Genomic DNA, 27781 nt, shown 5'->3' with positions numbered 1-27781 from the left:
TAGAGCAGGTGAAGTAAAAACAGAAAAATAGTGTTTTCATAATGAGTATATGACCCAAATTTTCCCCTACGTGTTATGGACATAACACGTAAAATGGACATAATCTATACTCATAGGTTCACTGTACTATTTTTTACTTAAGTAAAGATGACTACCAGTTTTGAATGACACGCAAAGTTTCAGGCTCTTCCTAGTTTATAGGAAATATGGGGTTATTTTAAACAAATTGGTTTTCCTTTCCCTATGTCAAGGACTTTTTGTATAAAATGCATAAGGTCAAGCAAGTATCTACTTGTTTTTGAATCTCTAATGCAATAATTTCCTTTTGAAAATGAGATGTTGATTATCGTCTGTAATTAAAGGGGTCAATTAGAACTTTATGGTTGGAATTTGGCTTTTGAATTTGGTTTGTTTGTTTTTTGGTTTTTGGTTTTTTTTGCCAGCAGAATTTTCAGTGCTGTTACTGGTGGTACAGATTTTGTTTGTTCTAGCTTTACTTTTTTAAAAATTTGAAGATCTTTAGCTAGGATGTATAGTCTCCAGTTCAACTCAAGTCCACCTACTGCCTCTTATTTATTTATGAGTTTATGTGACTTGATTAATACTCAAAAAGTGTTTCAGTTTTGCTTGTCCAGAAAAGCATCATTTAGATTCTTCTCTAAGATATATGGGCTCCTACAAGGCAGTCTTTTCTGTTTGCACAATTTGGTGACAACTTTAATCTTTCATTTGAAACAAATCATTTTTTGTTAAACCATTCAAACACGCACCCACACACACAAATAAAAAACAAATAAATTGCAAAACAGGACTTCCCATTGTGGCTTAGCAGTAATGAACCCAACTAGTATCCATGAGAATGAGGACTTGATCCTTGGCCTTGCTCAGTGGGTTAAAGGATCCAGCGTTGCCATAAGCCACGGTGTAGGTTGCAGACTCAGTTTGGATGCCACGTTGCTGTGGCTGTGGTGTAGTCCTGAAGCTGCAGCTCCAATTTGACCTCTAGCCTGGGAACTTCCATATGCTGTGGGCGCAGCCCTGAAAAAAAAAAAAAAAAAAAAAAAAAGATTAAAAGAATTGCAAAAGAGCAGGTACAAAAGTAAAATGAGTTTTGTCTTTAGATATAAAAAATGCTCAGGTTAGCATTTGGATCCTCCCAGTTACTAGTAACATGACCGTGCCCAGTTAGTTAGTATACCTAATGCTGTTTCACCATTGCTAAAAAATATTTCATACTGCTCTTTGGAGAAGAAAATAAAATGATAATGATATAACATGTACAAAATTTCATATACAGCACCTAAAATATCATGTGCAGCACATAAAAAGCATGCAAGAAATAGTAACTATTAATATTACTAGTGTTATTTTTGAAACAAAAATACACTAGTATTTTTGTTATTTTAGAATTACTAAAATTGTAAGTGTTGGAAGAGAGTGCCTGTGTTCAAATCATGGCCATGCCAATTACTGGCAGGTTTATTATTGGTCAGGTCACTTAATCTCTGCTTCAGTTTCCTCCTCTGTAAAAATGAGCATACCTATACTCCTTTCTCATGGAATTATAATGAAGGCAAAATTAATAAACATATCTCAAACTCTTAGAACTACGATTTGTACATAGTAGGGCTCAATAAGTGTTAGATACACTGTTTATTAGTGAACTTATTTTCAAAGGAAATTCATTTTAGAGAATGAATCTGTTCTAATCTCTAGACACCAGTCTGGCAAAACAAAAACACATTTAACTCTGAAAACAACATAATTTTGTCTAAAAGCAAACATGAGCGAGTATGTCTAAAAACAGGTGTGGCATAATGGGAAACACACACACAGAGGCAGTGGATTCCCATGCAGAGAAAGATTAAAAACATTTGTCTCTAAGCTACTAGTCTGTACCATGCTGGAAGAACCACTTTGGAAAACAATGTCCTATTGAAATTTTGGTATTGTGTCTTGCACCAATAAATTCCTACTGCATTTTAAAGGACAGCATTGTATTTTCAATTTTCTTATGTAATATGTAAGTAATATATAAGTAGGAGTTCCAAAATCCTTAACAGAAAATTGTGTCCATATTATTTATTTTGAAAAAAATTAAGGAAAAGATGAATCAATGGGAGAAACCTGCAGAGAATATTGCCTCAGAACTGTTCTATCAAGTCTGTCATATGTATACCATAGGGTGCAAAATTAAATGTGATTAATCTGACATAAAGGCACACTTAAAAACACTGAAAAAAGAAAGGAAAGGAAAGAAAAATAGGACAAACACAAGCATGCCTAAAACCGAGAGGCAGTTGTGAACTGTCTTAGACAACACCTTGCATTTTAGCTGTGTTGATTCTGCCCCATTCAGCTATCACAGGTGTGTTTAGTTCAAAGCATTTACCCATGAATTGTTCTAATGGGGAGAACATTCTGATGAGAGTGATCATGAGATACTAGCGGATGTGGTTGCCAAAAAGACAACACTGTATGAGCCAACTTTAACATTCCCACATGGATTCTATAAAGAGTAAGTGAAACCCAAAGAAATAAACAAGAGTCTAATATTATGTCTCACGGCTTGTTTATTATAGACAAAACCACTCTTGGATCCTGAAGGCCAATAAGATAAGTTGGTTATTCTTTTTCTGAAATGAAGATAATTTTGCTGAGTACAATGTCACTAAAGAGGTCTGGATGATTTTCAAACTGAATTTGTGCATATTTTCTCATTTAAGATCATGCAAAATGATTTAAAAAGTCATAATACATTACAATATGGGGTTCTTGGTAAAAATTCTAAAACGAAAAAAAAAACTTCTTCTTTCATCTTTCCTTCTCAAATTTCCTTTTTCCCACAATATTAGTAACTCTTACTCCTTCCATCTCACTACACACGTTAAAAATAACCCCAATAATTTTACCATATTTCTAGATACTTGTGAATTTAGAATCAATGCATGAAAATCTTCCAGGCAAAAAGTCAGATGATGTTTGTTTCCTTATTTAAAAAAAAAAAAGAAACTTATTCAATTTTTTAAGATACATTTTTTTCATTTTTGGCTGCCCCATGGCATATGGCATTCTTGGGCCAGGGATCAAATCTGAGCTGCAGTTTCGACCTAAAACCACAGCTTCAGAAACTCCAAATCCTTAACCCACTGTGCTGGGCTGGGGATTGAACCTGTGACCCAGGCATCCCAAGATGCTGCTGTGGCATAGCAGGAACTCCTAAGATACATTTTTAATGAACTATGGTTTGGAATTTTAACTACGATGTAATAATTTGAGATAAAATACCACTATGGCATGTTTTGTAAAACTGAAAAAAATTTATTGAGTACACAGTCAAGTTAGAAAGCCTAAGTGAAAAAAAAAAAGGGGGCAACATGAATTGAGCAGAGGCAACTTATTTCTAATTCTGCCTAAATAACTTTATAAACATGAAAACTTACTTCATTTTTCTGTGCCTAAATTCTTCTTCCTCACAATGGGACTAAACACATCTCGCCTGAGTGTGATTTGTCACAATCACTAAATCACTTTTCCTGCTAAGAAGGATGTTTAAAATTGCCAAATAGGATGCTCCTCTAAGTAAGGGTGCCTCCTGGGAAAAAGTCATAATGTTTCTAGAGAAAGGAGATATTGTGGATGTTTAAGCAGATGGTTTGTAAGGACTTGAAAGAGGAGCATGTGAGGTATGACCAAGTTTCATGCAGAATTTGGTGTCAACAAAATTCTCACTATAAAAGCAAGAGAAAAATACATAGAACTGCAAGAATGTGAGTACTTTAGTTAGGTTCTTCTCCTTCAAGAACATTGAGTGTCAGTGGCTAGTAGCAAATAGGAAGTGAGGAAAGAAACAAAAATGGAGATAAAAGGAAGTAAAGGGAAATACAACAAGGAGCACTCCAAGGTGTAAAAATCTAAATCAGAACCACTAAATAGAGGTTTTAAAGTCTTATAAAGCCCCCGAATTTTAAATTGCTTGGTTTGGGGTTTAAAGAATCTCAGATTCTTCTCTCTCCAAATGTATAAATTACCTAATAAATGCCACTCAAGGTGCCACAAAATTGTCTTCAAATTATTTTTAAACAGCAATAAAATGCACACAGTACATGTAATTATTTTCATTTGTACAAGTGAGCCCACCACCATAGAACTTTAGGAACTGGAAAAGTCAGGAAACCTTCATGACCCCTGACTCATTGCAGCAAAATACTCAATGGTTCAATTAAGACTGAACACGTAATCAGCAATATAATCAAATTATAAATATCTCTATTATTTATTGACATTTGGTATTTCTCGTATGATACATACCTATGCATGCATATGCAAAATAAACACACACATATACTCAGAGCCGATTGTTACTGTTCGGGTTATCTATTTTTTTGTAACAAACGATCCCAAAAAGTAGTGGTATAAAACAAAATATCATTATCCTCAGAGTTCCCGTTGTGGCTCAGTAGAAATGAATCTGACTAGGAACCTTTAGGTTGCAGGTTCAATCCCTGGCCTCGCTCAGTGGATTAAGGATCTGGGTTGCCGTGAGCTGTGATGCAGATTGCAGACACAGTTCAGGTCTAGTGTTGCTATGGCTGTGGCACAGGCTGGCTGCTTAGCTCCAATTTGACCCCTAGCCTGGGAACCTCCATATGCCATGGGTGCGGCCCTAAATAAGAGCAAAAAAAAAAAAAATTATTACTCTCAAAGATGCTGAGGATCTTTGATGCTCACAATATTTGGTCCAGACAAGATGAAGAGAGACTGGGTTGTTTTATGCTCCATGATGTTGGGAGACTCTACTGGGAAGACTTAAATATCAAATGGCTGGTTCTGAAATATCCAGGAGGTATTTTCGATCACAAGATCACAGGTTTGGTTGTGTTGACTTGAAGACTGCCTTCAACTGGTAAGGAAGACCAGAGATGTTCTCTCCTTTTGGTGAGGGACTCCTCATGGCATGGCCGCCTCACTGCAGTTTGACTTACTCCAGGAAGCTCAGGGCTCCAAGGACAAATATTCTAGCAAACAAGGTGGTTTGTTACATAGCATTCGATGGTCTCACATCAGAAGTTAAATACTGTCATTTCTGACATGATTTTCATTAAAGCAGTCACAAGTCCATACTCCAGGAGAGGTGACAAAGACTCCTTTCTTTGAGAGGGATATTAAAGTTTTATGCTTATGTTTTTTTTAAGCCGCCAAAATAGTGTTAATGAAAAATATTTAAACATTTCCTATTACAGCTGAAATCTTAATTGCCTTATGTTTTATTTGTTCTAATAAAATGTCATTATATTTTAACTATTGCTATTTCCTTTTCCTGTTGATTCAAAGTGGAAGAAGAACAAGGAAGCCTCCCTCCCTATGTTTGCCTTTTTTTTTTTTTCCAGCTGCTCCATGCATATGGAGTTCTCAGGCCAGGGACCAGATCCATCAGATATGAGCCTCATTTGTCACCCACACCACAGCCATGGCAATGCCTGATCTTTTAACCCACTGTGCCAGGCGGGGGAGCAAACCTGTGTCCCAGAGCTCCAGAGATGCCGCAGATCCCATTGTGCCACAGCAGGAATTCTATTTTCTATCCAGTATTGAAATCATCCAAAACCATACTGTGAACTGATTTGAGAGACATTTGCAGGGAGTTGTAAGACAGCTGATTTTTGCTGTCAGTAAAGAAGAACAAAGTCCCAGTAAAAGATTCCCAGTGTAGAAACAGGAGTGAGAGGACCAACATTTTGTAACTCAACTAAAGAAAAAAATTATTAAGCAGCTAGAGGATGCCACAAAGTAAAAACTATCCTTCACTGCTCAGCATCAACCTCCCCAACCCCTCCAGAGTAGGCTTTTATGGTGCTACATTTCCTTACCTTTCATTCCTTATCTGCATAGTCTCTAGAATTTCTATTTTGTTAGTTTTATTGGGAGGAAATATATTCCTTGCCATCACTTGCTTTTAAGCTTCAGGGGGCCATACTCTGGCCCTTCCCTGATGGTACCCCCTGCATGCTGTAAGGAGTCAGGGGAGCCAAGGAATCTGCCCCTCTTTTTTTTTTTTTTTTTTGTCACACCTGCAGCATATAGAATTCCCAAACCAGCAGTTTGAATCAGAGCTGCAGCTGCAAGCCTACGCCACAGCTGCGGCAACCCTGCATTCTTAACCCACTGAGCGAAGCCAGGGATCAAACCCACATCCTTACAGAGACAACACTGGGTCCTTAACCCACTGAGCCTCAACGGGAACTTCTGCCCCTCCTTCGTGATGATGTTTTAGGAGTCCCAAACCCTGGAATCACCTACCCACAGAGCCCTAACCCACTTCCACATTTATGAAGTTTTCTCTCCAGGTCACTCCTTCTCAGGGCAGACCTCTGTTGCAGGTATGTGTGCAACCCCAGGCTTGAAGGGTCAGGTGGTGGCTTTTTGCTTGGAAGCAAGTGTGTGGACAGAGTTTGGACTTGTAGCTTAGTTTGTCCAAAACATTTATACAGGGCCTTTTGGGGGGTAAATGGAGCTAGGTTGTGGGCTGTGGGCCAAGGCTTCCATTTATACTCTTGTCTTGAGTTCAAAAATGTTAGACTTGAGCCAGTTCCAGCTTTTTTTATTAGGTAAAAATAAAAAAAGAATAGTAACTTATAAAATGGCTCCCCTTACTATTCTCTCTTCACCCTGACATATTAACTTATTTTGCTCACACATGAGTCAGTAGAGATGAAAATGTTACTATGTTTCAGCCTATGTGTGCTCTTATTTGTTGGAATACAAGGTACAGGATGTGTAGTCACCAAAGAGAGTTCTCACCTCTCCTGACACTCCAAAGTTGGAACACTGAGTGCACATTCCAGAGGGTTATTGTTCATGGTGATTAAGACATATATAGGATGTTTTGCCATGTACAATATATCATGCAGTTAATAATTGTTACTAGGAAAAGTGTTTTGTTTAGGCTGGCCGAGAACCATAAAACTGGAAAACGTGTTCCAAGACATGTAATTTACAAGTGAATGTCTTGACTACCATTGGTTTAGAATGGGCAATTGCACTGAAAAAGACACCTAACAAGTTTACCACTTAAAATCCTACTGGTTAACATAAGTATCATTTATCTTGAATTCATCTATGGAGAAATTTTTCAGAAAACTAAAGTATAAAAATGAAGAAAGAATATTCGTTTAAGCCAGCCCATTTCAGTTTGGTTTCAGATGCCTCTGACCTCTGTAGGGGTCCTCTTTGGGGGTCAGAATCCTAAACGCAGAGGGTTGTGTAACTTTTATCGTCACTGCTTATGACAATAAGCAGTTTTTAGGAAACCATTTTTGTGAAATTGTTACAAGACTTTGTGTTGTCCTAAGTCATAGACTTCCTGCAAAATACTAAGTTTCAGAAATCAGTCTATTCGATAAAAGATGAAGAAAGAAAGATGATATATTTCTGTTTGGGAAGCTGGTTAATCTGCTGGGCTAGTTACTCTTCAGGCAAATGTTAACTTGAGAAAGTAAGTGTTTTCTCCTTATCTATAATGAAAGCACATCTGGTTTGTTAAAAGGCATTTTTTGTCCCTGAAGGCATTAGAAGCTTACTCAAAGGGCTGACAAACAGCCCTAATAAGGATAATCATTTTACATCATTGTGAAACCCTTATAAAACTGAACCTGGGTAAACTCCACATAAAAACCATGTAAATATATTGGCCACATGACTGAGTTTATTAAATACATTATTTAGTACATCACCACAACCATACTCTGGATAGCATTGATTCAAACATCTTATCACAAAGGAAGATGAGGATAGCGGCTTAAACCATAAAATAGAAGGAAAACAGCACAGGAGATGTGAAATCGTTTTCTAGAAGAGTAGGAGAGGACAGTTAGGAAAATATATAAAAAAAAGGCAGCCTCGAGTATGGTCATGGCTTCAGTTTAAAGTGAAACCAGACATTTAGTGGTGTGGTTTTTCTCTAGCCTTGCTTGGGCACAGAGTAGGTGGAATATTGAGTTTAATCATGTTTGAATTTTGTAAAACAAGTAAGATAAGGGACGAAAGAGGCAACAAAAGTTTAGTGGGATAAAAAGCGGGTGATTAGAATGAACTATCATGAAGTGTTTACTGAGTAAAGTTTCTAGGGTATGGCTATTAAAATATTATAAGTGTTGAGTTCCCATCATGGCTCAGAGGAAAACGAATCTGACTAACATCTATGAGGGCACAGGTTCGATCCTGGCCTCACTCAGTGGGTTAAGGATTTGGTGTTGCTGTGGCTATGGTGTAGGACAGCAGCTGCAGCTCTGATTTGACCCTTGGCCTGGGAACTTCTATATGCCATAGGTGTGACCTTAAAAATTAAAAAAAAATCATAAACGTAAAAATGATAACTAACATAGTTTATCTTCTATGTGCCAAACAATGGGCTGACCTTGTATTATTTCATTTAATCTTAAAACTTCCCTTTTAAGTAGATACTATTGTTAGTTCTATTTTATAAATTGAGAAACTGAGCAATTAAATACTCTAAATTAGATAGATCATTCACTTAGCTATTAAGTCAAACACAGTCATAAAACATACAGGAAACAGAGCTAAGATGAAATAGAGACTGTAAATTTTTTAAATAAAGAGACAAATACAATATATCAGGGTTGGAAAGACAGATCTTGTAACAAGTGTAGAAAGTAGGAAATACAGCAGTACTTGGAGTACAAAACTAAAATAGATCAAACTATTTTTGGAACCAGCTAACCAATGATTACTGAGAGGGGTAGAAGAAAATGGGCAGCTTGACCAGCATAAGTAAGTTGTTATGAAAGAACACTTTTGGAGGTTTAATCTCTTCAAGTAGGAAGGTCAAATGAAAATACACCAATAGCAAGATCTTGTTTAAGTAATACTGAGAGAAACAACAAAACAGGGAGCTCCTACTTAAATCGACTTAACGAAAAAAAGCAAGATCTTTTTTTTCTTTTTTTTTGTCTTTTTAAGGCCATACCTATGGCATATGGAGGTTCCCAAGCTAGGGGTGTAATCAGAGGTGTATGTGCCAGCCTATGCCACAGCCACAGCAACGCCAGATCTGAGCTGAGTCTATAACCTACACCACGGCTCACAGCAATGCCGGCTCCTTAACCCACTGAGTGAGGCCAGGGATAGAACCCGCATCCTTATGGGTACTAGTTGGGTTTGTTACTGCTGAGCCACAAAGGGAACTCCAATACTTTTAAATGTAATTTAAACATTCCTAGCCATGTGACAGAGAATAATTTAAGATATCATACTTTGCAAATTAAAAAATTCAGTAGTGAAACAGAAGTAGATACTCACAAAAGTATTATTTAAAAGTTAAATGCAAAAAAAAGAGAAAGAATCATGTAAATTAAATAAAGTGTTTAAAAATTAAAAAAAAGAGGAATTCCCATCATGGGAATTGTCAGAAAAGAAAAATAAAAATTAGCAATTCATTCTGCCTCACAGAACATGAACTTTTTCTCTTCAGATTCTGAAGTCTTTCCATTGTAAACCTTTGTTTCTTAAATCCTACTTTGAATATATTAGGCACATTTCATCTTAAATTTCAATTGATCCTTTAGTGCAGTAAAAAACCTTCTTAAAATCAGGTTTTAATTATTGATTTTGTTTTCTCATTTCTTTCTATTTTTCTAAATCCCCAATGTTCTTTACAGAGTGCTCTGATCTTTCTTGCGTTTCTCTTAATAACTTATCCTGACACATTTTTCATTTTTTGATATTTTTCTTTATAAAATTGTTCTTAACTTTTTAAAAAACATTGTGTTTAATTTATGTGATTATTATTTTTTATTCATTTTTCTTTTTATGGCCACACCTGCAGCATATGGAAGTTCCCAGGCTAGGGGTTAAGGTGGAGCAGCAGCTGCCCGCTTACACCACGGCCACAACAACACTGGATCCCAGCCACATCTGTGACCTGTGCCACAGCCTGCTTCAATACTGGATCCTTAACCCACTGAGCGAGGCCAGGGACCAAACTCACATCCTCACAGAGACAATGTCAGGTCCTTGACCCACTGAGACACAGTGGGAATCCAGCTGTTTTTATTTCAAAGAGAGAAAAATCAGACCACTACTGTTCCTCATCTGTAACACTAGAAATGATAGTGTCTACAACTTTTCAGAAAAAAATATTGATGCCTTAAGAATAATATCCACTGTCAAAATGTTGTTCATGTAGTAAGACCAAAGTAAAATATTTTGGGAACATTTAATGGTTCAAACAGTATTCCATTCATTTACATTTTTGAAAAAATTGTTAGAAGTATTTATAACCAAAACTAATCCAACCAGAATAAAGTTCTTGAAATAGAATGAAGTGAGCCAGTGCTGAGCAGAAACTAAAAAAACAAGTAGTAAAATATACACAATGTTAATGTGCCTGGAAACTGTTCGAATAGGATTCTTAAAATAGGAAAGGTGATCTAATGTATCAAAAATATTTCTAATATATATGAGTAATATACTATTACTTAAAATATAAAAATTGACAAAACAATTGTAAAAATGTGTGAAGATTACCAGAAGAAATTTTTTTAGGAGACAACCTGATGCCCATTAAACCCACTGTATCTAGTATTACAATTCCAATAATCTTTCAACACATTGGAATAAACAGTCCATTGATTTTGCTGCTTGTCATTATCACTCATTTTCTCACATACTCTTATTTACCTCTTTCCCCAGCAGAGAGTCTGTGATGCAGTAAGCACCCTTTTGTTTCAGTTATACACACATTAGCTCCTCTACCCCATCTTCATACTGGTCTGGAAAAACCCCCGTCTTGGCAGTGAATGGTGGCTGGAGAAGTCCACAATCATGCTGAACAGCACCATTTATTCTCATAATCATGATTATTATAGTTGACACAGTATTCTGGTTTCATTCACTGTGCCACTCTTCTGGAAGGCTCTTATTCTTCCTCTGCTGTTCTCAAACCTCCAAAACCTCCTCCCATTTCTGACAACGGCAACCTGGAGAGAACTTCCAAAATCCTGTCTACCAGCTTATGTGCACCTGATCCCTCAGGGTCTTCTCACCCTTTTCCCTGGATGTGCTGTCCCCGTGTGACATAATGCCAAGCCTTCCAGAACTGCACAGTATCTCTGGATGCTTCAATAGTACTTCCCTCTTTCTCCACAAGTACTCCTTCATCTCATAAAAGGTTATTTTCTTCCATGTTGAAAACAAAAAACAATTTTTTTTTACTCTACTTAGCCTCCAGCAATCACTTTATTTCTCTGATTCTAAGGCAAATCTTAGAAAGTGTTGACTGTATTCACAATCTCCACATTCCCTCCTCCTCCAATCCACTCTAGTGACTCGATGGACTGCTCTCGCCAAAGTCACCCAAAGCCTCCACATCGCTAAATGGGATGGCAAATCTTAACTGGTTTATTACCAGCATTGGACACAGCTAATTATTATTTTCTGCCTGAAAACTGCCTTTTGACTTTTGGAACACTGCTCCCAGTTGGTTCTCCTCCTTACAACACCAGCTGCTCCTCCTCAGTCTCCTTTACTGCTTCCCTTCCATCTTTGACAATCTCTGAGCAGGCGTCTTCTAGGACCCAGCTTTAGAACATCTTCCCTGTCTACACTTAGACCATAGATGGGTGCAGCCAGTCTCACTGCTTTAAAAAAACCATCTGTAAGCTGATGACTTCCAACTTTATATTTCCATTCCGAACTTTTCATCTGAACTCAAAACTCCTGTTTCTAAATGTGTACTCAACATGTCTACCTGGATGTTCAATAAGCATTTCAAATACAATGTGTCCCAAATTGAACTATTTTCAACCTCCAAACCTACTCTGATCACACCCTTCCTCATTTCAGTAAATATCAGCTCTATCAGGTCAACATAGTCTTGGAATCATTTTCCAGCTCCATGTTCTCTGGGATTTCCAGCATTGCCTTCAAAATGTATCCAAAATCAACCTCTTCTTACCACACCCAATAATGTCTGTTCCCAAACTTCAGATACCAATGGCTAAAATGATTGCAACAGTTTCCTAATTGGTCTGCTTGCTTCAGCCCTTTTTCCCCTGCATTCAACTCTCAGGCCAGTAGCCAGAAAGCTCCTAATGTCACTCTCCTGCTTAAAGCTCTCTTGTAACATCCCATCTCACTCAGAGCAAAGACCAGTATTTCTGCAAAAGTCTTCAAGGGTCCATAAAACCTTGTTTCATTTTGTCTCTCTGACCTTCTTGATTTTCAGCTTGAGTCTCATCGGACCCTTAATATTCTTAAAGCATTTTAAGCATGATCCTACCTCAGGATTAGAGCTGTTCCCTCTATATTCAATGTGCTTCCCTCTATCCAGATGATTCATCTGCTCTGTTGTTTCAAAGGCCATCTTATTGAAAGACTTTTCCAACCATCCTATAGCCCCGAATAGCCTACTTCTCTACCTATTCCTTAACTACTCTGCGTTTTCTCCACATTACTTATCACTATCTATCAAATTATATATTATATATATTTTATATATTTATAAATTTTATATATATATATATATTTAAAATTACTTTTTAGAGTCTATATTTACCAAACAATGTAAACTCTATGAGGCCAGGAACTTGATCTGCTTATAAACCATTGTATGTTCATCGTGTTGCAAAGTAAATGGTAGGTTCTCAAAAACATGGACTAAATGAATGAATGGGCACATAAAAAGATGCTCAACCACTTGAATAGGAGACTGCCTCCTAAGATAGTAAATTTCACCTGTTAAAATGACAAGGAAAATTATTGTAGCATTTACTGCTATTGATGGAACTATAACAGCCACAGACTTTTAAAAATGTCTATTAGAATTAAAAATATCACATTTTTAACCTAGTAATTTTATTTTTGGGAAATCTCTTCTAAAGAAATAGAAGCAACAGTATTTGTTTATAGAGGCAATGAAGAACTTATTTTTTATTTTCCACTGATGATGGATTTGGGAGAACAAATAGTGTTAAGTGTATACTCCATAACAGGTTAATTTTAGCGACCTTGCAGATATTCATGATATATGGCAAATCTAAAATCAAACTGAAGAGTGCTGAAGGCCACCTGTCAAAAAAGTTAGGTTTATTATTTACTGAGTCAAGAGGGTATCTGGGTTTGTTTTAAGTGATTTGGGAAAAGGGCCAAGAAGCTGGGCCAATCAGAACATGGGATCAATTCTACCATGAGTGTCTGAGTATGTTATCTAGAAGATGGGAGGGATGGAGTGAAGCTAGAGCTGTCATTAGTAAAAAACTATTAGTAATGTACTATTAGTCTCTTATGTTAGCAGAGAGAGGGATGTTTATTTATTTTTGTGGTTCCATGGTGTTCTTGTTTTTGTCTAAACTTGGACATAATTACAGGGTGATCTTGTTTTTTGTCTCACTTATCTAGCCACAGAGTGATTTTATCTGATATTGCTGTTCTGTGAAATATTTTATGTTAGATAGAAAACATTGCCAAAATGATAATGCTGGGCCAGCTGCCAGCTGTCAAGCATTAATTTTTTCTTTCTCGAGATCAACATGCATAATGTGATATCCTTTTAATAAAAGTATATCATAGACAAAAACCTCAATAAATCATAAATATATTGTATCATCTGAGTGTATATATGTATATATACACATACATACCCCCACACAGGTGCATATTAATATGTGTGTCATTATATATGTGTAGGAGTGTAGAAATAGGAAAAGTACACAACAAATGATTAACATTAGCTAGGGGTTAGGGGAATAATGCATTTTTGCTAAGAGGAGAAGGAAAACTTACCACATTTTCACTAAACAACTTTGAAGTCCTTTACTAGTTTCTATAATCAGGGATGTGTAATATTGTAAATCTGGATGAGAAAGCTAATATAATTTAAAGGCAAAAGAAAAAGAACAATTTCTAGGCCTAAGGGACAATTTAATTATAACCTAAGACCAGGAATCCTCAAGTTTTCCAACAAAACCCAGAAGTTGGGAGAAGGAGGGAAGTAGGAAAGAAAAATTCTCAGGAGCAGAAGTGACTCCAGAGTTTGGCACTTCCATTTTAAGATGTCCTATAAAGCCACTGGTGCACCCAGACCCATGAATTTAGGTGTGGCATGAAGCCAGAACACTTAACCTTGTATCTTCTAACTAGGGCATGAAATAGTTTATTAAGGGGGATGAGGAGCAGAGAAGTGCAAGCCACAGGGTCCTCCATTTAATTGATTTTAGTTGCTGGTTTAAACCTGAAATCAAAGCAGAAGTAGGAGAAGGGCAGGGTGGTACAGAGAAATCATCAATGCACTTAGCAGTCAGGAGGCCTGAAGTGTCTACAGGTTTTGCCACTTTCCCTTGCTGTTTCCAGCTTGATTTTAAGGATATCCCTTACCATGTCTTAGTTTTAAACTTTCCACTGTTATTGAGGAAACTAGAAGAAAAGAGTGGTTTTCCAACAGCAAATACTTCTGTGGTATCAACTGAAAGCCCTACCGTTCCATTAACTCCTCAAAGTACCTTCACAGAGGGACTCTCTGGAGATACTGCAAACCCACAAGCTTGCCCCACTTCAGATGCCAGTGACAAATGGGGCCCCCAAGCCACTGGTGCTTAGCCCCTCCCACTATACATTCAGGGGGATTTCTGCAATCTAATGTTAACACTCCTCAGGCTTGAAAATTTGCTAGCAGGGCTCACAAAACTCAGAAAGCACCATACTTACAATTAGAGTTTAACCGTAAAGTCTATACAGCACAAGAACCACCAAATGGAAGTGATACACAGAGCAGGGAATTGAGGTAGCATGGTTGTGCAGTGTTTCCTCACCCTCTCTGGGCACACCACCTTCCAGCACATCAGTGTGTTCACCAATCAGGAAGATGCCTTAAATTGTCACTTCAAAGTTTTTTTTTCTCTAATCAATGTTCTATCATCCAGACATGATTTATTAAATTATTGGTCATTGGTGATTAAATTTAATCTCCAGCCTCTTTCTCCTCCAGGGAGTTTAAGAGTGGGACTAAAAGTTCTAATCTTCTAATCAATCAGATGTTTGTTTTTTTTTTTCTTTTGGCAACTAGTCCCATCATAAAGCTATCTAGGTGGCCCCAAGAGTCACTTCATAAGCATAAACTCAGGTGTGGTCAAAAGGGGCTCAAAAAACATGGGAGATCCCGTCCTGGCTCAGTGGTAATGAATCCGACTAGTTCCCATGAGGACTTGGGTTCAATCCCTGGCCTCACTCAGTGGGCTAAGGATCTAGTGTTGCTGTGGCTATGGTGTAGGCCAGCAGCTGTAGCTCAGATTGGACCCTACTTCAGGAACTTCCATGTACCATGGGTACAGCCCTAAAAAAAGACCAAAAAAGAAGAAGAAGAAGAAGAAGAAGAAGAAGAAGAAGAAGAAGAGGAAGAGGAAGAAGAAGAAAAAGGCAACATTCTTATCACTCTGGGAATTCCAAGTTTTAGGAGCTCTGTGCCAGGAGCCAGGGGTAAAGTCCAAATATTTATATATATTTTCATTGTATCCAAAAGGGCAATCAACTAGGTTATTTCCAAGTCCCTTTCCAGTTCTAAACTATTCTGCTGATTTTTATTTATACTCCGGTTTCCAAAGTCAGGTTCAGTACTACTGAGCACAAAATTATATAGCTGTGTATAATGTGTAAAGACTTTGTGAATCTTAACACAAAAACAGGGTGAAAATGATTAGTTCTGCATTCCTTGCTATCTTCACTAAATGACAAGATTCTCAATGCTAGCAAACTTTCTCAAGATTATGTCAAAAGAACAATAACAATTGCATAGGTTGAAATAAAAATAATTTGGGGGGTAGAGGAAGAAAGGTTAATGCAATAAATCTCATTAATTCTAACTTCTCTTTGACTTTATTATATCTTAAACTCCAAATAACAACAAATTTTTTTTTCCCACAGACAATTCAAATAAATAGAATAAATACATTTTCTGAGAGGGCAATACAACATGTATTTAAGATCATTAAACAATCCGAATTATACATGCATATTCATGAACAAAAAACATAATGATATACTATTCACAACAACTTAACAAGTCACAAAAGCACCAATTCCTAGAGTACCATATTAATCTATATTTTTACCAATTTCACACAATATTGACTTTGGTTCCTACAGAATTTGCCGTTTCTTTTAAATGACAGAATTCCAAATCGTAAAAATAAAACCAAAAAAAAGAAGAGGGGAAAAATAAACTGACTCAAGTCCTGATGAATAAGCACAGCGAGAATTTTCTGTTCTTACATTTTGGCCACACTCTTGTGTTTATAGGAACTGTAACTAGAGATTTATTGTTTCAGGATACATGGCCAAGTATAGTAAGGATTTTGCTCCTGGCCTTGAGAACAAAGTATATATGTTTTTCTCTAAATCATTTCCTGTACAGTCTTTCATGACCATTAACAAGTGATCAAAAAACCACTGACAAGGGCTTTACTGTTAACTGACAAGTAACTATAAAACAGGTCTTGGTAGCTAAACTTCAAGTTATTCCTAAATGTACCAAAGGTATCTTATATTTCAATTAATAAATGGAAGTCACAATTATAGCACCACCTTGTGGAAAAAACAATAAGGAGCTGGCTTGCCAAAGATAAGTAAAAGACAAAGCCCTTCCAAACTCATTAAAGGAAATATTTAAAAAATAATTTTTTTTTTTTGGTTGCCTGTTTGTTCCTTCGCAATATATGTGTAAGGTTACAAGAAATTCAATTTGGAAAATTTTCCTACTCATTTTCAATGTTTTTTTTCTAAGCATAGTTAAGTCATTTTGATATTAATTATTTATTAAAGCTGCATGAAATAAAACTCTGTGTATGGTGCCTAAACTATATGATTTTATATTCAGGCAAAATATTTACCATATTCCTTTTCTGTCTCTCAGTATTTTCTTCTTTTAACTTCTTCTCTTGTTCCTGCATAGATATGGAGACACAATTCTTTTAAATGATTGAAAAAAATAGAGGTCAGATAATTCATTTTCAATAGTTGCTCATAGCAGTTCATAAATTAGAGCAATATGAATTGTGTGTGTGCTATACAGTATTCCAATCAATACTTATTCTCAAAATTAAAAGTGGAAAATTTATGGTTGCTAGTTTCTTATTATAAAGTTGATTTTCCAAATTTTAGAAACAAGACATCAGTTCTTTACTCATTAAATTATATAAAATGCTATTTATTTTCCTAATCATTTGCAGTGTGTCCAATTACCCAGTCTAGTGGTTTTCAGACTTCATTGTGCTTCAGAAAAATCTAGAGGAAAAAAAATAATAATAACGACACCTTGGAATGTCTTCATCAAGGATTTCTAAGGATTTTAAATTTTAAAAATAATTTCTAAATTTCATTTTCTCCTGAAAACTACTTTCTGCAGAGGTGGCAGTTTTAATTAATGACAACGGAGTAATGAAAAATATACAGAAGTTTCAGCCGTGATTTTGTCACTATTATTTTGCAGCCAAAATGTAATGTAATAAGAAATACGTAAGCGCTGAAAATAAGATGTTGTTCCAGCTTCCAATTGTCAGGAAATTTTCAGCATCTCTTGAAATTGAGGGTAGTCATCAGATCCCTTAAACTATAACTTACTTACCAAGTAGTATGCTGTAACCGGCCTTTACTGATCAAGCTTACTTGAATTGTTCTTGAAAATTGCATACCCTACAAGCTTCACATAGCTTAGACAATATATCATAAGATTCCTTTAATTTGCTTCTATAGATAACACCTCTGATGTATGGGTCACTCTAACAACCTATGCTTAAATTGTTTTTGTGGAACAGGGAGTTAATCTTGCCTAGTTCAAACTGGTTGAGACCATTGACCATTCAATTGAGCCTGGCCTGAGTGTCTGATGGATATCCTTTTGATGTCAAAGGACCAGAAACTCATGTCATGATAAATAAGCTCATCATTTTCAAGCACCTGGCCCATGAAGCATGTAACTCAGATAAGTGTGCAGCAAAGCAGCTATTACCACACCTTTTCCTGCCACCAATAACCTTCCCCTGCACCTCCAATCACCTTGCTTCTTTATTCTTTAAAATTCCAGAGCTCATCGCCTTCGGAGAGGCTGATTTGAGATTTGTTCTCTCATCTTCTGGAGTAGCTCCCTCAGGAATAAACCCTCTGCTGCCAACCTTCTTGTCTCAGCATTTGGCTCACGTCATTAGGGCGAACGAACTTGATTTAGGAACACTCTGACCTTGGTTTCCCCAGTTACAAAGTAAAGGTCACAGAACATCTATGAGGATTCCACAGAAGCGGTTTGTGAAAGCCCTTTCAACACTGTAATACATAAATGTGTATAATTTGACAGATGTGGATGTTAAGCCTAGGCTAAGGACGGATCTCCTGCTTGGCTTCTTTGCCAAGGATTTTATCTTGCTTTAGGATATCTTGCCCCCACGTGGACGGTAGCTGATAACACCGACTAGGTTTAATGAGTCCAAATTATTAGAATTTTTATGATTTTGTTGATGGCGTAAAAATAAAGTTCACCTAGATATACTTGAGAATATTATATGCTGTTACTATAAATGTATATATGCTTATAAATGTATATATATTACATAAATACACAAATATGTAATATAAACAAAAATAAAATATAAAACAAATTATGTGTGAGTGCATGCATACATAGATATACAAAACCAATATGCACTCACACAACATATTTAATAAGAAAGGTCATAGCTATACTCCAATCACTAGGTTCCTTGATATCTATCAAAGAAGGCCTTTTCAGGTTAGGGCCACTGCTATTTAAAGTTAAAATAATAATATATTAAATGTTTAAGCAGATTTTGTTAGCAAAATATAGGATCCAGTGACATATTTTTAGGATAATTTGAGCCAGGAATAATATAAATTATCACTTATTTTGGCTATTAACACTTCTAAAAATACACTATAATTTAATTAATATCTAAGGTTGTATAATTTTCAAAACCATTGAAATGAAATATAACTGGGCTTCAAAATATAGCTGAAACTAGTTTTCTCACCATCAAAATTTCACTCCCTGTTCCATGAGAAAAAAATAGGAAAAACAGCAATGATAGGAAAAAAACATCCAACCAGCCAATAGCCTGTACCAAACACTGGACATGGAAGTGAGGCTACTGTAGATAATCTAGCTAAGTGGAGTGTGTTAGGTTTCTCCAGAAAAATGAAACCAACAGGAAGTGTATATAGCATAGATAGATAGATACATACATACATACATATACACATATGTACATACACACGTACGTATGTACATACCTACATACACAGACATAAAAAGAAAGATTTGTTTCAAAGACTTGGCTCATGCAACTGTGGTAGCTTGGTAGGTACAAAATCTTTAGGGTTGGACAGCAGATTGGAGACCCAGGTAAAGTTCTAGTTCAAGTTCAAAAGCATTATTTAACTTGAGATTTAGGCTAATCAAAACCGCCTGTTTGTCACCCGATTAAAAAATGGATAGAAGACCTGAATAGACATTTTTCCAAAGAGGAAATGCAGATGGACAATAGGCATCTAAAAATATGCTCAATGTTGCTAATTCTCAGAGAAATTCAAACCAAAACCACAATGAAATATCACCTTACACTTGTCAGAATGGCTATCATTAAAAAGAACACAAATAACAAATTTTGGCCAGAATGGGGGAAAAGAGAACCCTTGTAACTGTTGATGGCAATGTAAATTGGTGCACCAAACTGGGGAAAATAGTATGCAGATTTCTCAAAAAAACTGAAAATAGAACTACTATATGATCCAGCAACTCCAGGCACCCAAAGGTTCACAGCTGCACTACTCACAGGAGCCATGACATGGAAGCAAACTATGTGTCCATCAACAATGAATGGATAAAGAAGATATGGTATGTATCTATATATCTATATATACAAATACATGTAAATATGGAATTAGGTATACATATACAATGAAATATTACTCAGCCCTATAAAAGATGGAAATATTGCCATTTACAGCAACATAGATGGACTTGGGGTGCGTTATCCTAAGTGGAATAAGTCAGACAGAGAAAGACAAAGGTTTTGTCATATCACTTAAATGTGGAGTCTAAAAAATACAGCAAACTAGTGACTATAAGAAAAAAAGAAGCAGGCAGGTAAAAACTATCAGGTAAAAAAGCTACAAGTATATATTGCATAACACAGGGAATAGAGCCAATAGTGTATAATAGCTATAAATGAAGCATAACCTTTAAAAATTATGAATCACTCTACTGTACACCTGCAACTTACATAATATTGCATAACAACTATACTTCAAAAAAAAAAAAAAAAGCCAGCCTGTTCATGTCTGATTAAACTTGCGTTGTGATTCTGCTTTAACTATTAAAGAAAATAATGCACTTAAAAAATAAAAATGTTGCAAATATGGTTCAGGATTCAAAATGGAGCTCAGTGGCCTTTATGGATGTAGTGTCAGACATCCATATCGCTGAGAATTTGAATTTTCTGAATTACATTGGACCCACAGACATCAGGAGTTATTCTCAAGAAAATACCTGCTAGCAGCGGCCAGCTGCAAACATATAGTCTCAAGGTCTCCCCTTGTAACTATGCAACAATTCCAAACTCCAACTAATCCTTGCTTAACATGCACTGCACCCTTACATCTTGCCAGCTCCAGTTATAATTCTTGACAATTTATGTCATTTTGCATTTTTGCCTTAGTAAGCCTCCCCCATTTTGCAGTCTGGTAGGACACAATTCAAGTGCTTTAAGAGCTGGTGTCTCCTCAGTTTTAGTACTCAGTTTGGCTCAAATAAAACTTTTTATAAACTCTTTAGTACTCAATTTGGCTAAAATAAAACTTTTTCTATTATAGATTTTTTGTTGAGTATTTCCATTGATGTTACCTTTTGCAAAATAATTTATAAAAATTATATAAGTCAAAAGCACACACACTAACAATCAGGCATTGGCTTTTTGCAGGAAAAGTTTTGACTTCATTGTTGTCTTTTGTAACAACTTAAGAAAGACAACTGAATATGGTCTAATAGCTATTTAGCGAAAAATGCGAGATCAAAGAAACCATTTATCATCCATGCTATTAGCCAAGTGTGATGATGAAAAATATATTATTAGATGTACAGAGATTCAGACAAGTTTTTAATTTGCAGGCTTGTGTTGAAATATTTGCTTAGACTTTTTCTATTTAGCTGATAGGTAAATTATATTAATGATTCAAAGATGAAGAATTATTCTATAAAATATGTATTGGTTTTCTTTTATCTGAACTTGAACTCCATAAGCTGAGAAAGAATGCTGGTAGTCAGGTGTATGCAGTTGAAGAGACTTCAACTTGAAATGCCGTGGGATGCCTCTAATATCTCCTGCTTTTCTCTCCATTACCATTGTACAACATGCATCTTTGTGGGACTAAACCTATTTTCAATCCGTATGAAAGTTATCATCACAGCTGTTTATCAATTACAACAATAAATGGCCATGTTATATTCCAGTACTTAATTACTAAATATAACATATTTGGGACACTATAGAAAGAGACAACTTATTTTTTCCCTTCAAAATGTTTGCCCGAAGAAATACAATTATAATTTTCACCCCCAAGGATATTGCATAATATAAGCGTACAGATTTCAAACACTTATTTAGTGGTCTTTATCAGTATATAAAATTAAATATATAATTAAATTTATAATTATTAAATATATAATTATAAAGACCAATAAAACTACAGGATTTCCCAGAGATGTTTCTTTGCTATATAGAGCAATTCAGTTTTGTCATAGTTCCTACATTTAAATTAACATAAACTACTATCACCCTAAAGGTCTTAGTAGAAAAGAAAAAAGAGACCTAATTTAAAATGTTTTATAATTAATAATAGTAAAAATAACTTATGCTGCATGAGCTTGAGAGATATGGATTTTTACCTACTTCTGAATAATAACCTAAGATTATTAATTTTTGCCAGTAATTATTTCAGATACATCTAGACATACTTAGGTTGGTGTGGAGTTAGGAGGCTGAAGAGACCATAATAGCAAAGTCAGTATTCAGTTCAGGGAACCAATAGAAGGACACATCTTTAACAAAAAATTAATCTGCTTTGTAATGTAATGGGTGGGGAATGCAAAGAGTAATAAGATCTGTATAATCTTTTCTCCATTTAAGATCATATTTCTCATAAGTTATGCTTATTCAACTAACATTTAATCTAAGTTCAAGTTCTTCCTAATGGCAAATGAGCACTATTAAGGTTCTGGCTGAAAATTTCAGGTAAGGAAATTTTAAATCTTATGACAAGCAATATGTAAGTAGTATGTAATGCACATTTGGGCTTATTTTATATTTTCTTCCAAAAGAAATGTTAATCATTACAAGGTTGTGAGTTAAATTTTTGTGTATTTCATTACTTTCTTTTGAAAAAGTTTTCGGGGTTTTTTTTTTTTTTTTAATAACTTAAGGGTCCTTCCCACCCCCACCCCCAGTGTTACACTTCAGTAATTTTATAGATAGTGAGGAAATTATATTATATTATAGAGCAAAAAATTGGGAGTTTTATCTAAATGTGAGCACTTTGGCCTCTTTAAAGCTTTAGGTACCTCAGTTCCAATCAGTGAAGAAGTCATTTCTTTCTTCATTAACCAACACATAAAGTAACAAATAAGATTTATGGATCTGGCGTTGCTGTGAGCTGTGGTGTAGGCCAGAGGCTACAGCTCCAATTCGACCCCTAGCCTGGGAACATGGATGGGGCCCTGAAAACCAAAAAAAAAAAGAATGGAGAATGCAAGGACGATCCTCACCAAGATCACTATGGTCTTTAAGATAGAACATGTATAGGAGTTCCCATCATGGCTCAGTGGTTAACAAATCAGACTAGGAACCATGAGGTGGCGGTTCGATCCCTGGGCTTGCTCAGTGGGTTAAGGATCCGGCGTTGCTGTGAACTGTGGTGTAGGTCACAGACGTGGCTCGGATCCTGTGTTGCTGTGGCTCTGGCATAGGCCAGTGGCTACAGCTCCAATTCGACCCCTAGCCTGGGAACCTCCATATGCTGTGGGAGCAGCCCCAGAAAAGACAAAAAAAAAAAAAAAAAAGATAGAACACTTATAAAGATCAAGATGTCATCCTTCAGTGGGCATTTTATTTTCATAATACTCTGCAATAAAATAATATATATATGTATATATATGGATATAGTAAACCTATATGCATACATTATATATATATATATATGTAGTGTAAACCTCAAGTAAGTTTTATGCAAAGTCAAATGTATTTATTAAAAAAAAGAAACTTTAGGAGTTCCCGTCATGGCACAGTGGAAACTAATCTGACTAGGAACCATGAGGTTGCAGGTTCAATCCCTGTCCTTGCTCAGTGGGTTAAGGGTCCGGCGTTGCTGTGGGCTGTGGTGTAGGTTGTGGATGTGGCTGGGATATGGCATTGCTGTGGCTCTGCCGTAGGTCGGCAGCTACAGCTCCAATTAGACCCCTAGCCTGGGAATCTCCACATGCCGCAGGTGCGGCCCTAAAAGGCAGGAAAAAAAAAAAAAAAAGAAAGAATAAAAAAGAAACTTTATAGTTTCTCTAAAGAAAATCCTGTTGTGAAAACAATAACTGATTTTGGTGATGTAAATACTATGCTTGCTCCCTTTCTGTGCAATTAAGTAAAGCATATGTTTTGTTATCATCATCTATGATAAAAAATATTTGTATATACTTGCTTCTTTCCAAATATTAGCTTTTTCTTTGAATTCAATTGATTTCACAAATACATTAATCATATTTTTAGTTGTAGTCTCTGGAAAATTTTCCAGAAAGAGTAGATTAGCTTTAGGTTATCTTAAGGTCAGAATAATTAAAATAGTGTTTTCAAACCCTAATTTTTGGGAAAAAACTGTTTTACAACTTCTTTAAACCTCTGTGATCAATATAATTTCATCATTTAGTTTTCTATTAAATTTAAGAGCACAAAACAAATCTAAAATTTAACCTCAATAGTTTGAAAAAACTTTTAATACTTGCTATATTGCTAAGAGTTTGTATGTGTGTGTGTCTTTTTAGGGCTGCACCCACAGTATATGGAGGTTCCCAGGTTAGGGGTCAAATCGGAGCTATAACTGCTGGCCTACACCACAGCCACAACAACGCCAGATCCTTAACCCACTGAGCAAGGTCAGGGATCAAACCTGCATCCTCATGGATGCTACTCAGATTTGTTTCCACTGCACCATGACAGGAACTCCCAAGAGTTTTAAACTCAAAAAAGCTTCTAAGTTTTTTTTAAATTTTAATTTTCTAAGTCTCATATATATTAAGCAGCATAATGTTAAGCTAGGATTTTTTTTTACATAATTGATACTAAAAATATAATATCATGCTGTCTTTAATACACTATGCAGATTTTTGCTACCTTATGTAGGCAATTTTCTTATCTTCTTCTGATAGACGGTAAAATGGACATGAGAAGTATCTCTTTGATTCATCTTTAGCTTGGGAGGGAGTTCTGTGCCTAGTAGGTACCCAATAAACACAAATAACTTCCATAAAAGACTACATTTTAGTTGTCTGAAACTGGCCTTGATTCCTTGCTTGTAAATAAAATGAATAAAATGACATTACATTATGACCAATTGTTCATCCTAGTGGATCAATGATTTTAAAGTTTCCTGGCAAGTAACTATGGACCAGGTTGACACCAGCAGGCAGAAATTTTGTGTAAAGCATAAAATCCTATAGCACAGAAACTTGAATTGCAATCTACCCCATGAGCTGAATGATAATTCTGCTAAGCTTTGAATTAATCAATCAGTTAATGTTTCACTACAGATTGTCTTTGATGATGGGGAGCCCAGAAAAGACAGCACTAAAAAAAATAATTTCAACAGATTTATTAAAACAAAGAGTCATCTCTGCTTATTCCCAGACACATACACATGCACAGGTTTCATAAAGATTATTTTACTGGGGCGACTTGATTTTACAATATTCGGTGTGGAGTACACAAATTTATATTGTGCATTTTATATTATATCAGTATGTTTGGGGCAGTTTATGGTTTATATGATAAGTGCCTTATAGTTAATAAGGGGACATGACACAGTCTGATAGGGTAACCTTGTGGTTAACATAGTAGACTCTGAGAGGCAAAGAGCCTTAAGGCTGCTAACACTAGTTCCTTCTTTATTTTGCTGTATGAACTTGTCAAGTCAGCCTCTCTGAGCAATAGTTCCTTCTTTTTTGTGGGAATAATTACAGTACTGCCTCACTTGATCTTTTTTCTTAGTGGGAAATAAATGAGATCAACACATGTAAAACACTTTGCATGATGTCTGACACATAGTGAGCCCCCAAATGCTAGCAATTTAAAAAAACTGAGTTAGCTGTCAAGTAGCTATTATTCACGTAAACTAGATTTTGAGCAGCACTTTCAATAGAAGAATGTGTGAATCAGCAATTCTTTTCAAATAGATCCTATTCCCTGGTAATATGACCCATCAACTCTTGTATATATTATTTGTATATAGTTTACTTGTAAATTTTTTCTCAGTGATTCATTAACACTGAGAAATATTTTTCTAAACATACTACTTAAGTCGTTAATAAATATTACACTTACTAAAGTGTTCATACTTTGCTTTTTAAAAGTATTCTCTTTGCAATAATCTTATATACTAATAACTAAGAACTACTTTAAAACTTCAATTGTTGCTAGTGATATTATATTAGCAAAATATGTCAAATTTTGGAAAACGTATGGCATTAGCCACTCTATGTTTCTGAGTAAGTTCCGACCCTATCTGAGGAAATCTGATCCAGGCCTGGGTGCAGAGTTGAGATATACTGTGGCTTTAAGCAGCTTAGTAGTAATCATTTAACAATTACGAGATGCAAAGAAAGGGTTGAAGGATAAGTTCAAAAACAGAATTTGAGAGCAAGAATCTTAACCAAAGCTAAAACAACAGGTTGAGAGGTAAGACACATGTTACTTCTAAATATGGAGTTGTCGTAAAATTATCATTGTGGCACTTCCATGACCAACATGATTTGGTAGAATGAAAGGTTCTTAAGAGTATCAATGGTTTGAAACAAAACTGAGAAATAATTTGTCTTTCCTATTTGCTTAAAGAGCAGACAATTTTGTTTGTATCACACCTCATCAAGTCTACATCAAGCCACATCATGTTGAACAAGAACATTCTATTGTGGTCTCTTCAGATATGCCTCCTAGGAACCACTCTTGGTGGGAATGTTCTGATCTGGCCAATGGAAGGGAGTCACTGGCTAAATATTAAGATAATTATAGATGAACTGATTAAAAAAGAGCATAATGTGACTGTCCTAGTTGCTTCTGGTGCACTTTTCATCACGCCGACCTCTAACCCATCTCTCAAGTTCGAAATATATCAGGTGCCCTTTGGCAAAGAAAGAATAGAAGGAGTGATCAAGAACTTTGTTTTGACATGGATGGAAAATAGACCATCTCCTTTAACCATTTGGAGATTCTATCAAGAGATGGCCAAAGTTATCAAGGACTTCCACATGATGTCTAGAGAAATCTGTGATGGTGTTCTTAAAAACCAAAAGCTAATGGAAAAGCTGAAGAGAAACAAATTTGAGGTCTTGCTGTCAGATCCAGTATTTCCTTGTGGTGATATAGTAGCTTTGAAACTGGGAATTCCATTTATCTACTCTTTGAGGTTTTCTCCAGCTTCAACAGTGGAAAAGCACTGTGGGAAGGTACCATACCCTCCTTCCTATGTTCCTGCTATTTTATCAGAACTCACCGACCAGATGTCTTTCACTGACAGAATAAGAAATTTCATTTCCTACCATCTACAGGACTACATGTTTAATACTCTTTGGAAATCATGGGATTCTTACTACAGTAAAGAATTGGGTATGTTACCTTTTTTATTATTGTTATTTGAACAAACAGAGCCTTGTATCGCTTCTTCTCCATTTCTCTGTGGCTATTCTTCCTTGATTCTACATACTGATTACTATCTATTACTAGCATTTAATAGCAGGAAAGAAGATAAAAGATGCCATGCTTTGGAACTACAGTGTGCTGTTTTGTAAGTTTATGTTATCTATAAATAACATGGTAACAAATACCTAAGTTTAAAAATAGGAATAAATTTTCATTTAGATATTGCATTGAAAATAGAAATTGCCTAGAAACTTCAGTGGGATGTGGGGAAATCTGGAAGAGATTAAGCTTTCTGCAGACAATTGTGTGTGTTGAACAACGTATATGTTCATGGATAATATCTGATTATTGCACATAGATTTTATACTGTTTACTAGGCATTTTCTTAAATAGAAGGTTACAACAAAGACTGGGATAAAATTCCTGGCTTCAAGGATTTCACAGTCAAACAGAGAAGTCAGACAGGAAAAGGAATATAGTATGAATGATGTGGATAATGGAAATATATATAAAGGGCAGAGAAAATGTAAAGGCAGTATGTGACAAGGGAGAGTGGTATTCTAGAAAACTTGAGTTATGATGATACACAGGACATTTTTAAACAGTGAATATGAATTTTCCTGCAAACTAAGTGTGTAGAGAGAAACAGTGTGTCCGAGGTTGTAAAGTCTTTAAATATACACATGTGTGTTGGGTATTACTGATGATTCAGTATTTATGAAGGTCAAAGTGTAAAGCTGGGAGGCACCACAAAGAATGTTGGAGATGTCAGGACTGCAAGAATGAATTTGTTCAATATATACTTTCAAAAC

The 27781-nt window shown here is 35.8% G+C and overlaps 1 protein-coding gene and 1 long non-coding RNA gene across 2 annotated transcripts in view; one reads left to right on the top strand and one right to left on the bottom strand.

Moving 5' to 3' along the window:
* The window catches only part of LOC110262118, a 28414-nt gene extending 8464 nt beyond the window's left edge, over positions 1-19950 (bottom strand). The window contains exon 1 of the long non-coding RNA XR_002346691.1: positions 16899-19950. This is a non-coding gene — a long non-coding RNA (uncharacterized LOC110262118). The remainder of the gene's footprint in view (positions 1-16898) is intronic.
* LOC100624788 (UDP-glucuronosyltransferase 2A1) overlaps positions 22214-27781 on the top strand; it is a 43445-nt gene continuing 37877 nt past the window's right edge. The window contains exons 1-2 of the mRNA XM_003356958.4: positions 22214-22307; positions 26166-26936. Of these exons, the coding sequence (XP_003357006.2) occupies positions 26219-26936 (718 nt within the window). The 5' untranslated portion in view covers positions 22214-22307; positions 26166-26218. The remainder of the gene's footprint in view (positions 22308-26165; positions 26937-27781) is intronic.

The sequence above is a fragment of the Sus scrofa genome, chromosome 8 (genome assembly GCF_000003025.6).
Source record: "Sus scrofa isolate TJ Tabasco breed Duroc chromosome 8, Sscrofa11.1, whole genome shotgun sequence".
Lineage (NCBI taxonomy): Eukaryota > Metazoa > Chordata > Mammalia > Artiodactyla > Suidae > Sus > Sus scrofa.
This window is presented reverse-complemented; position numbering and strand designations above follow the sequence as displayed.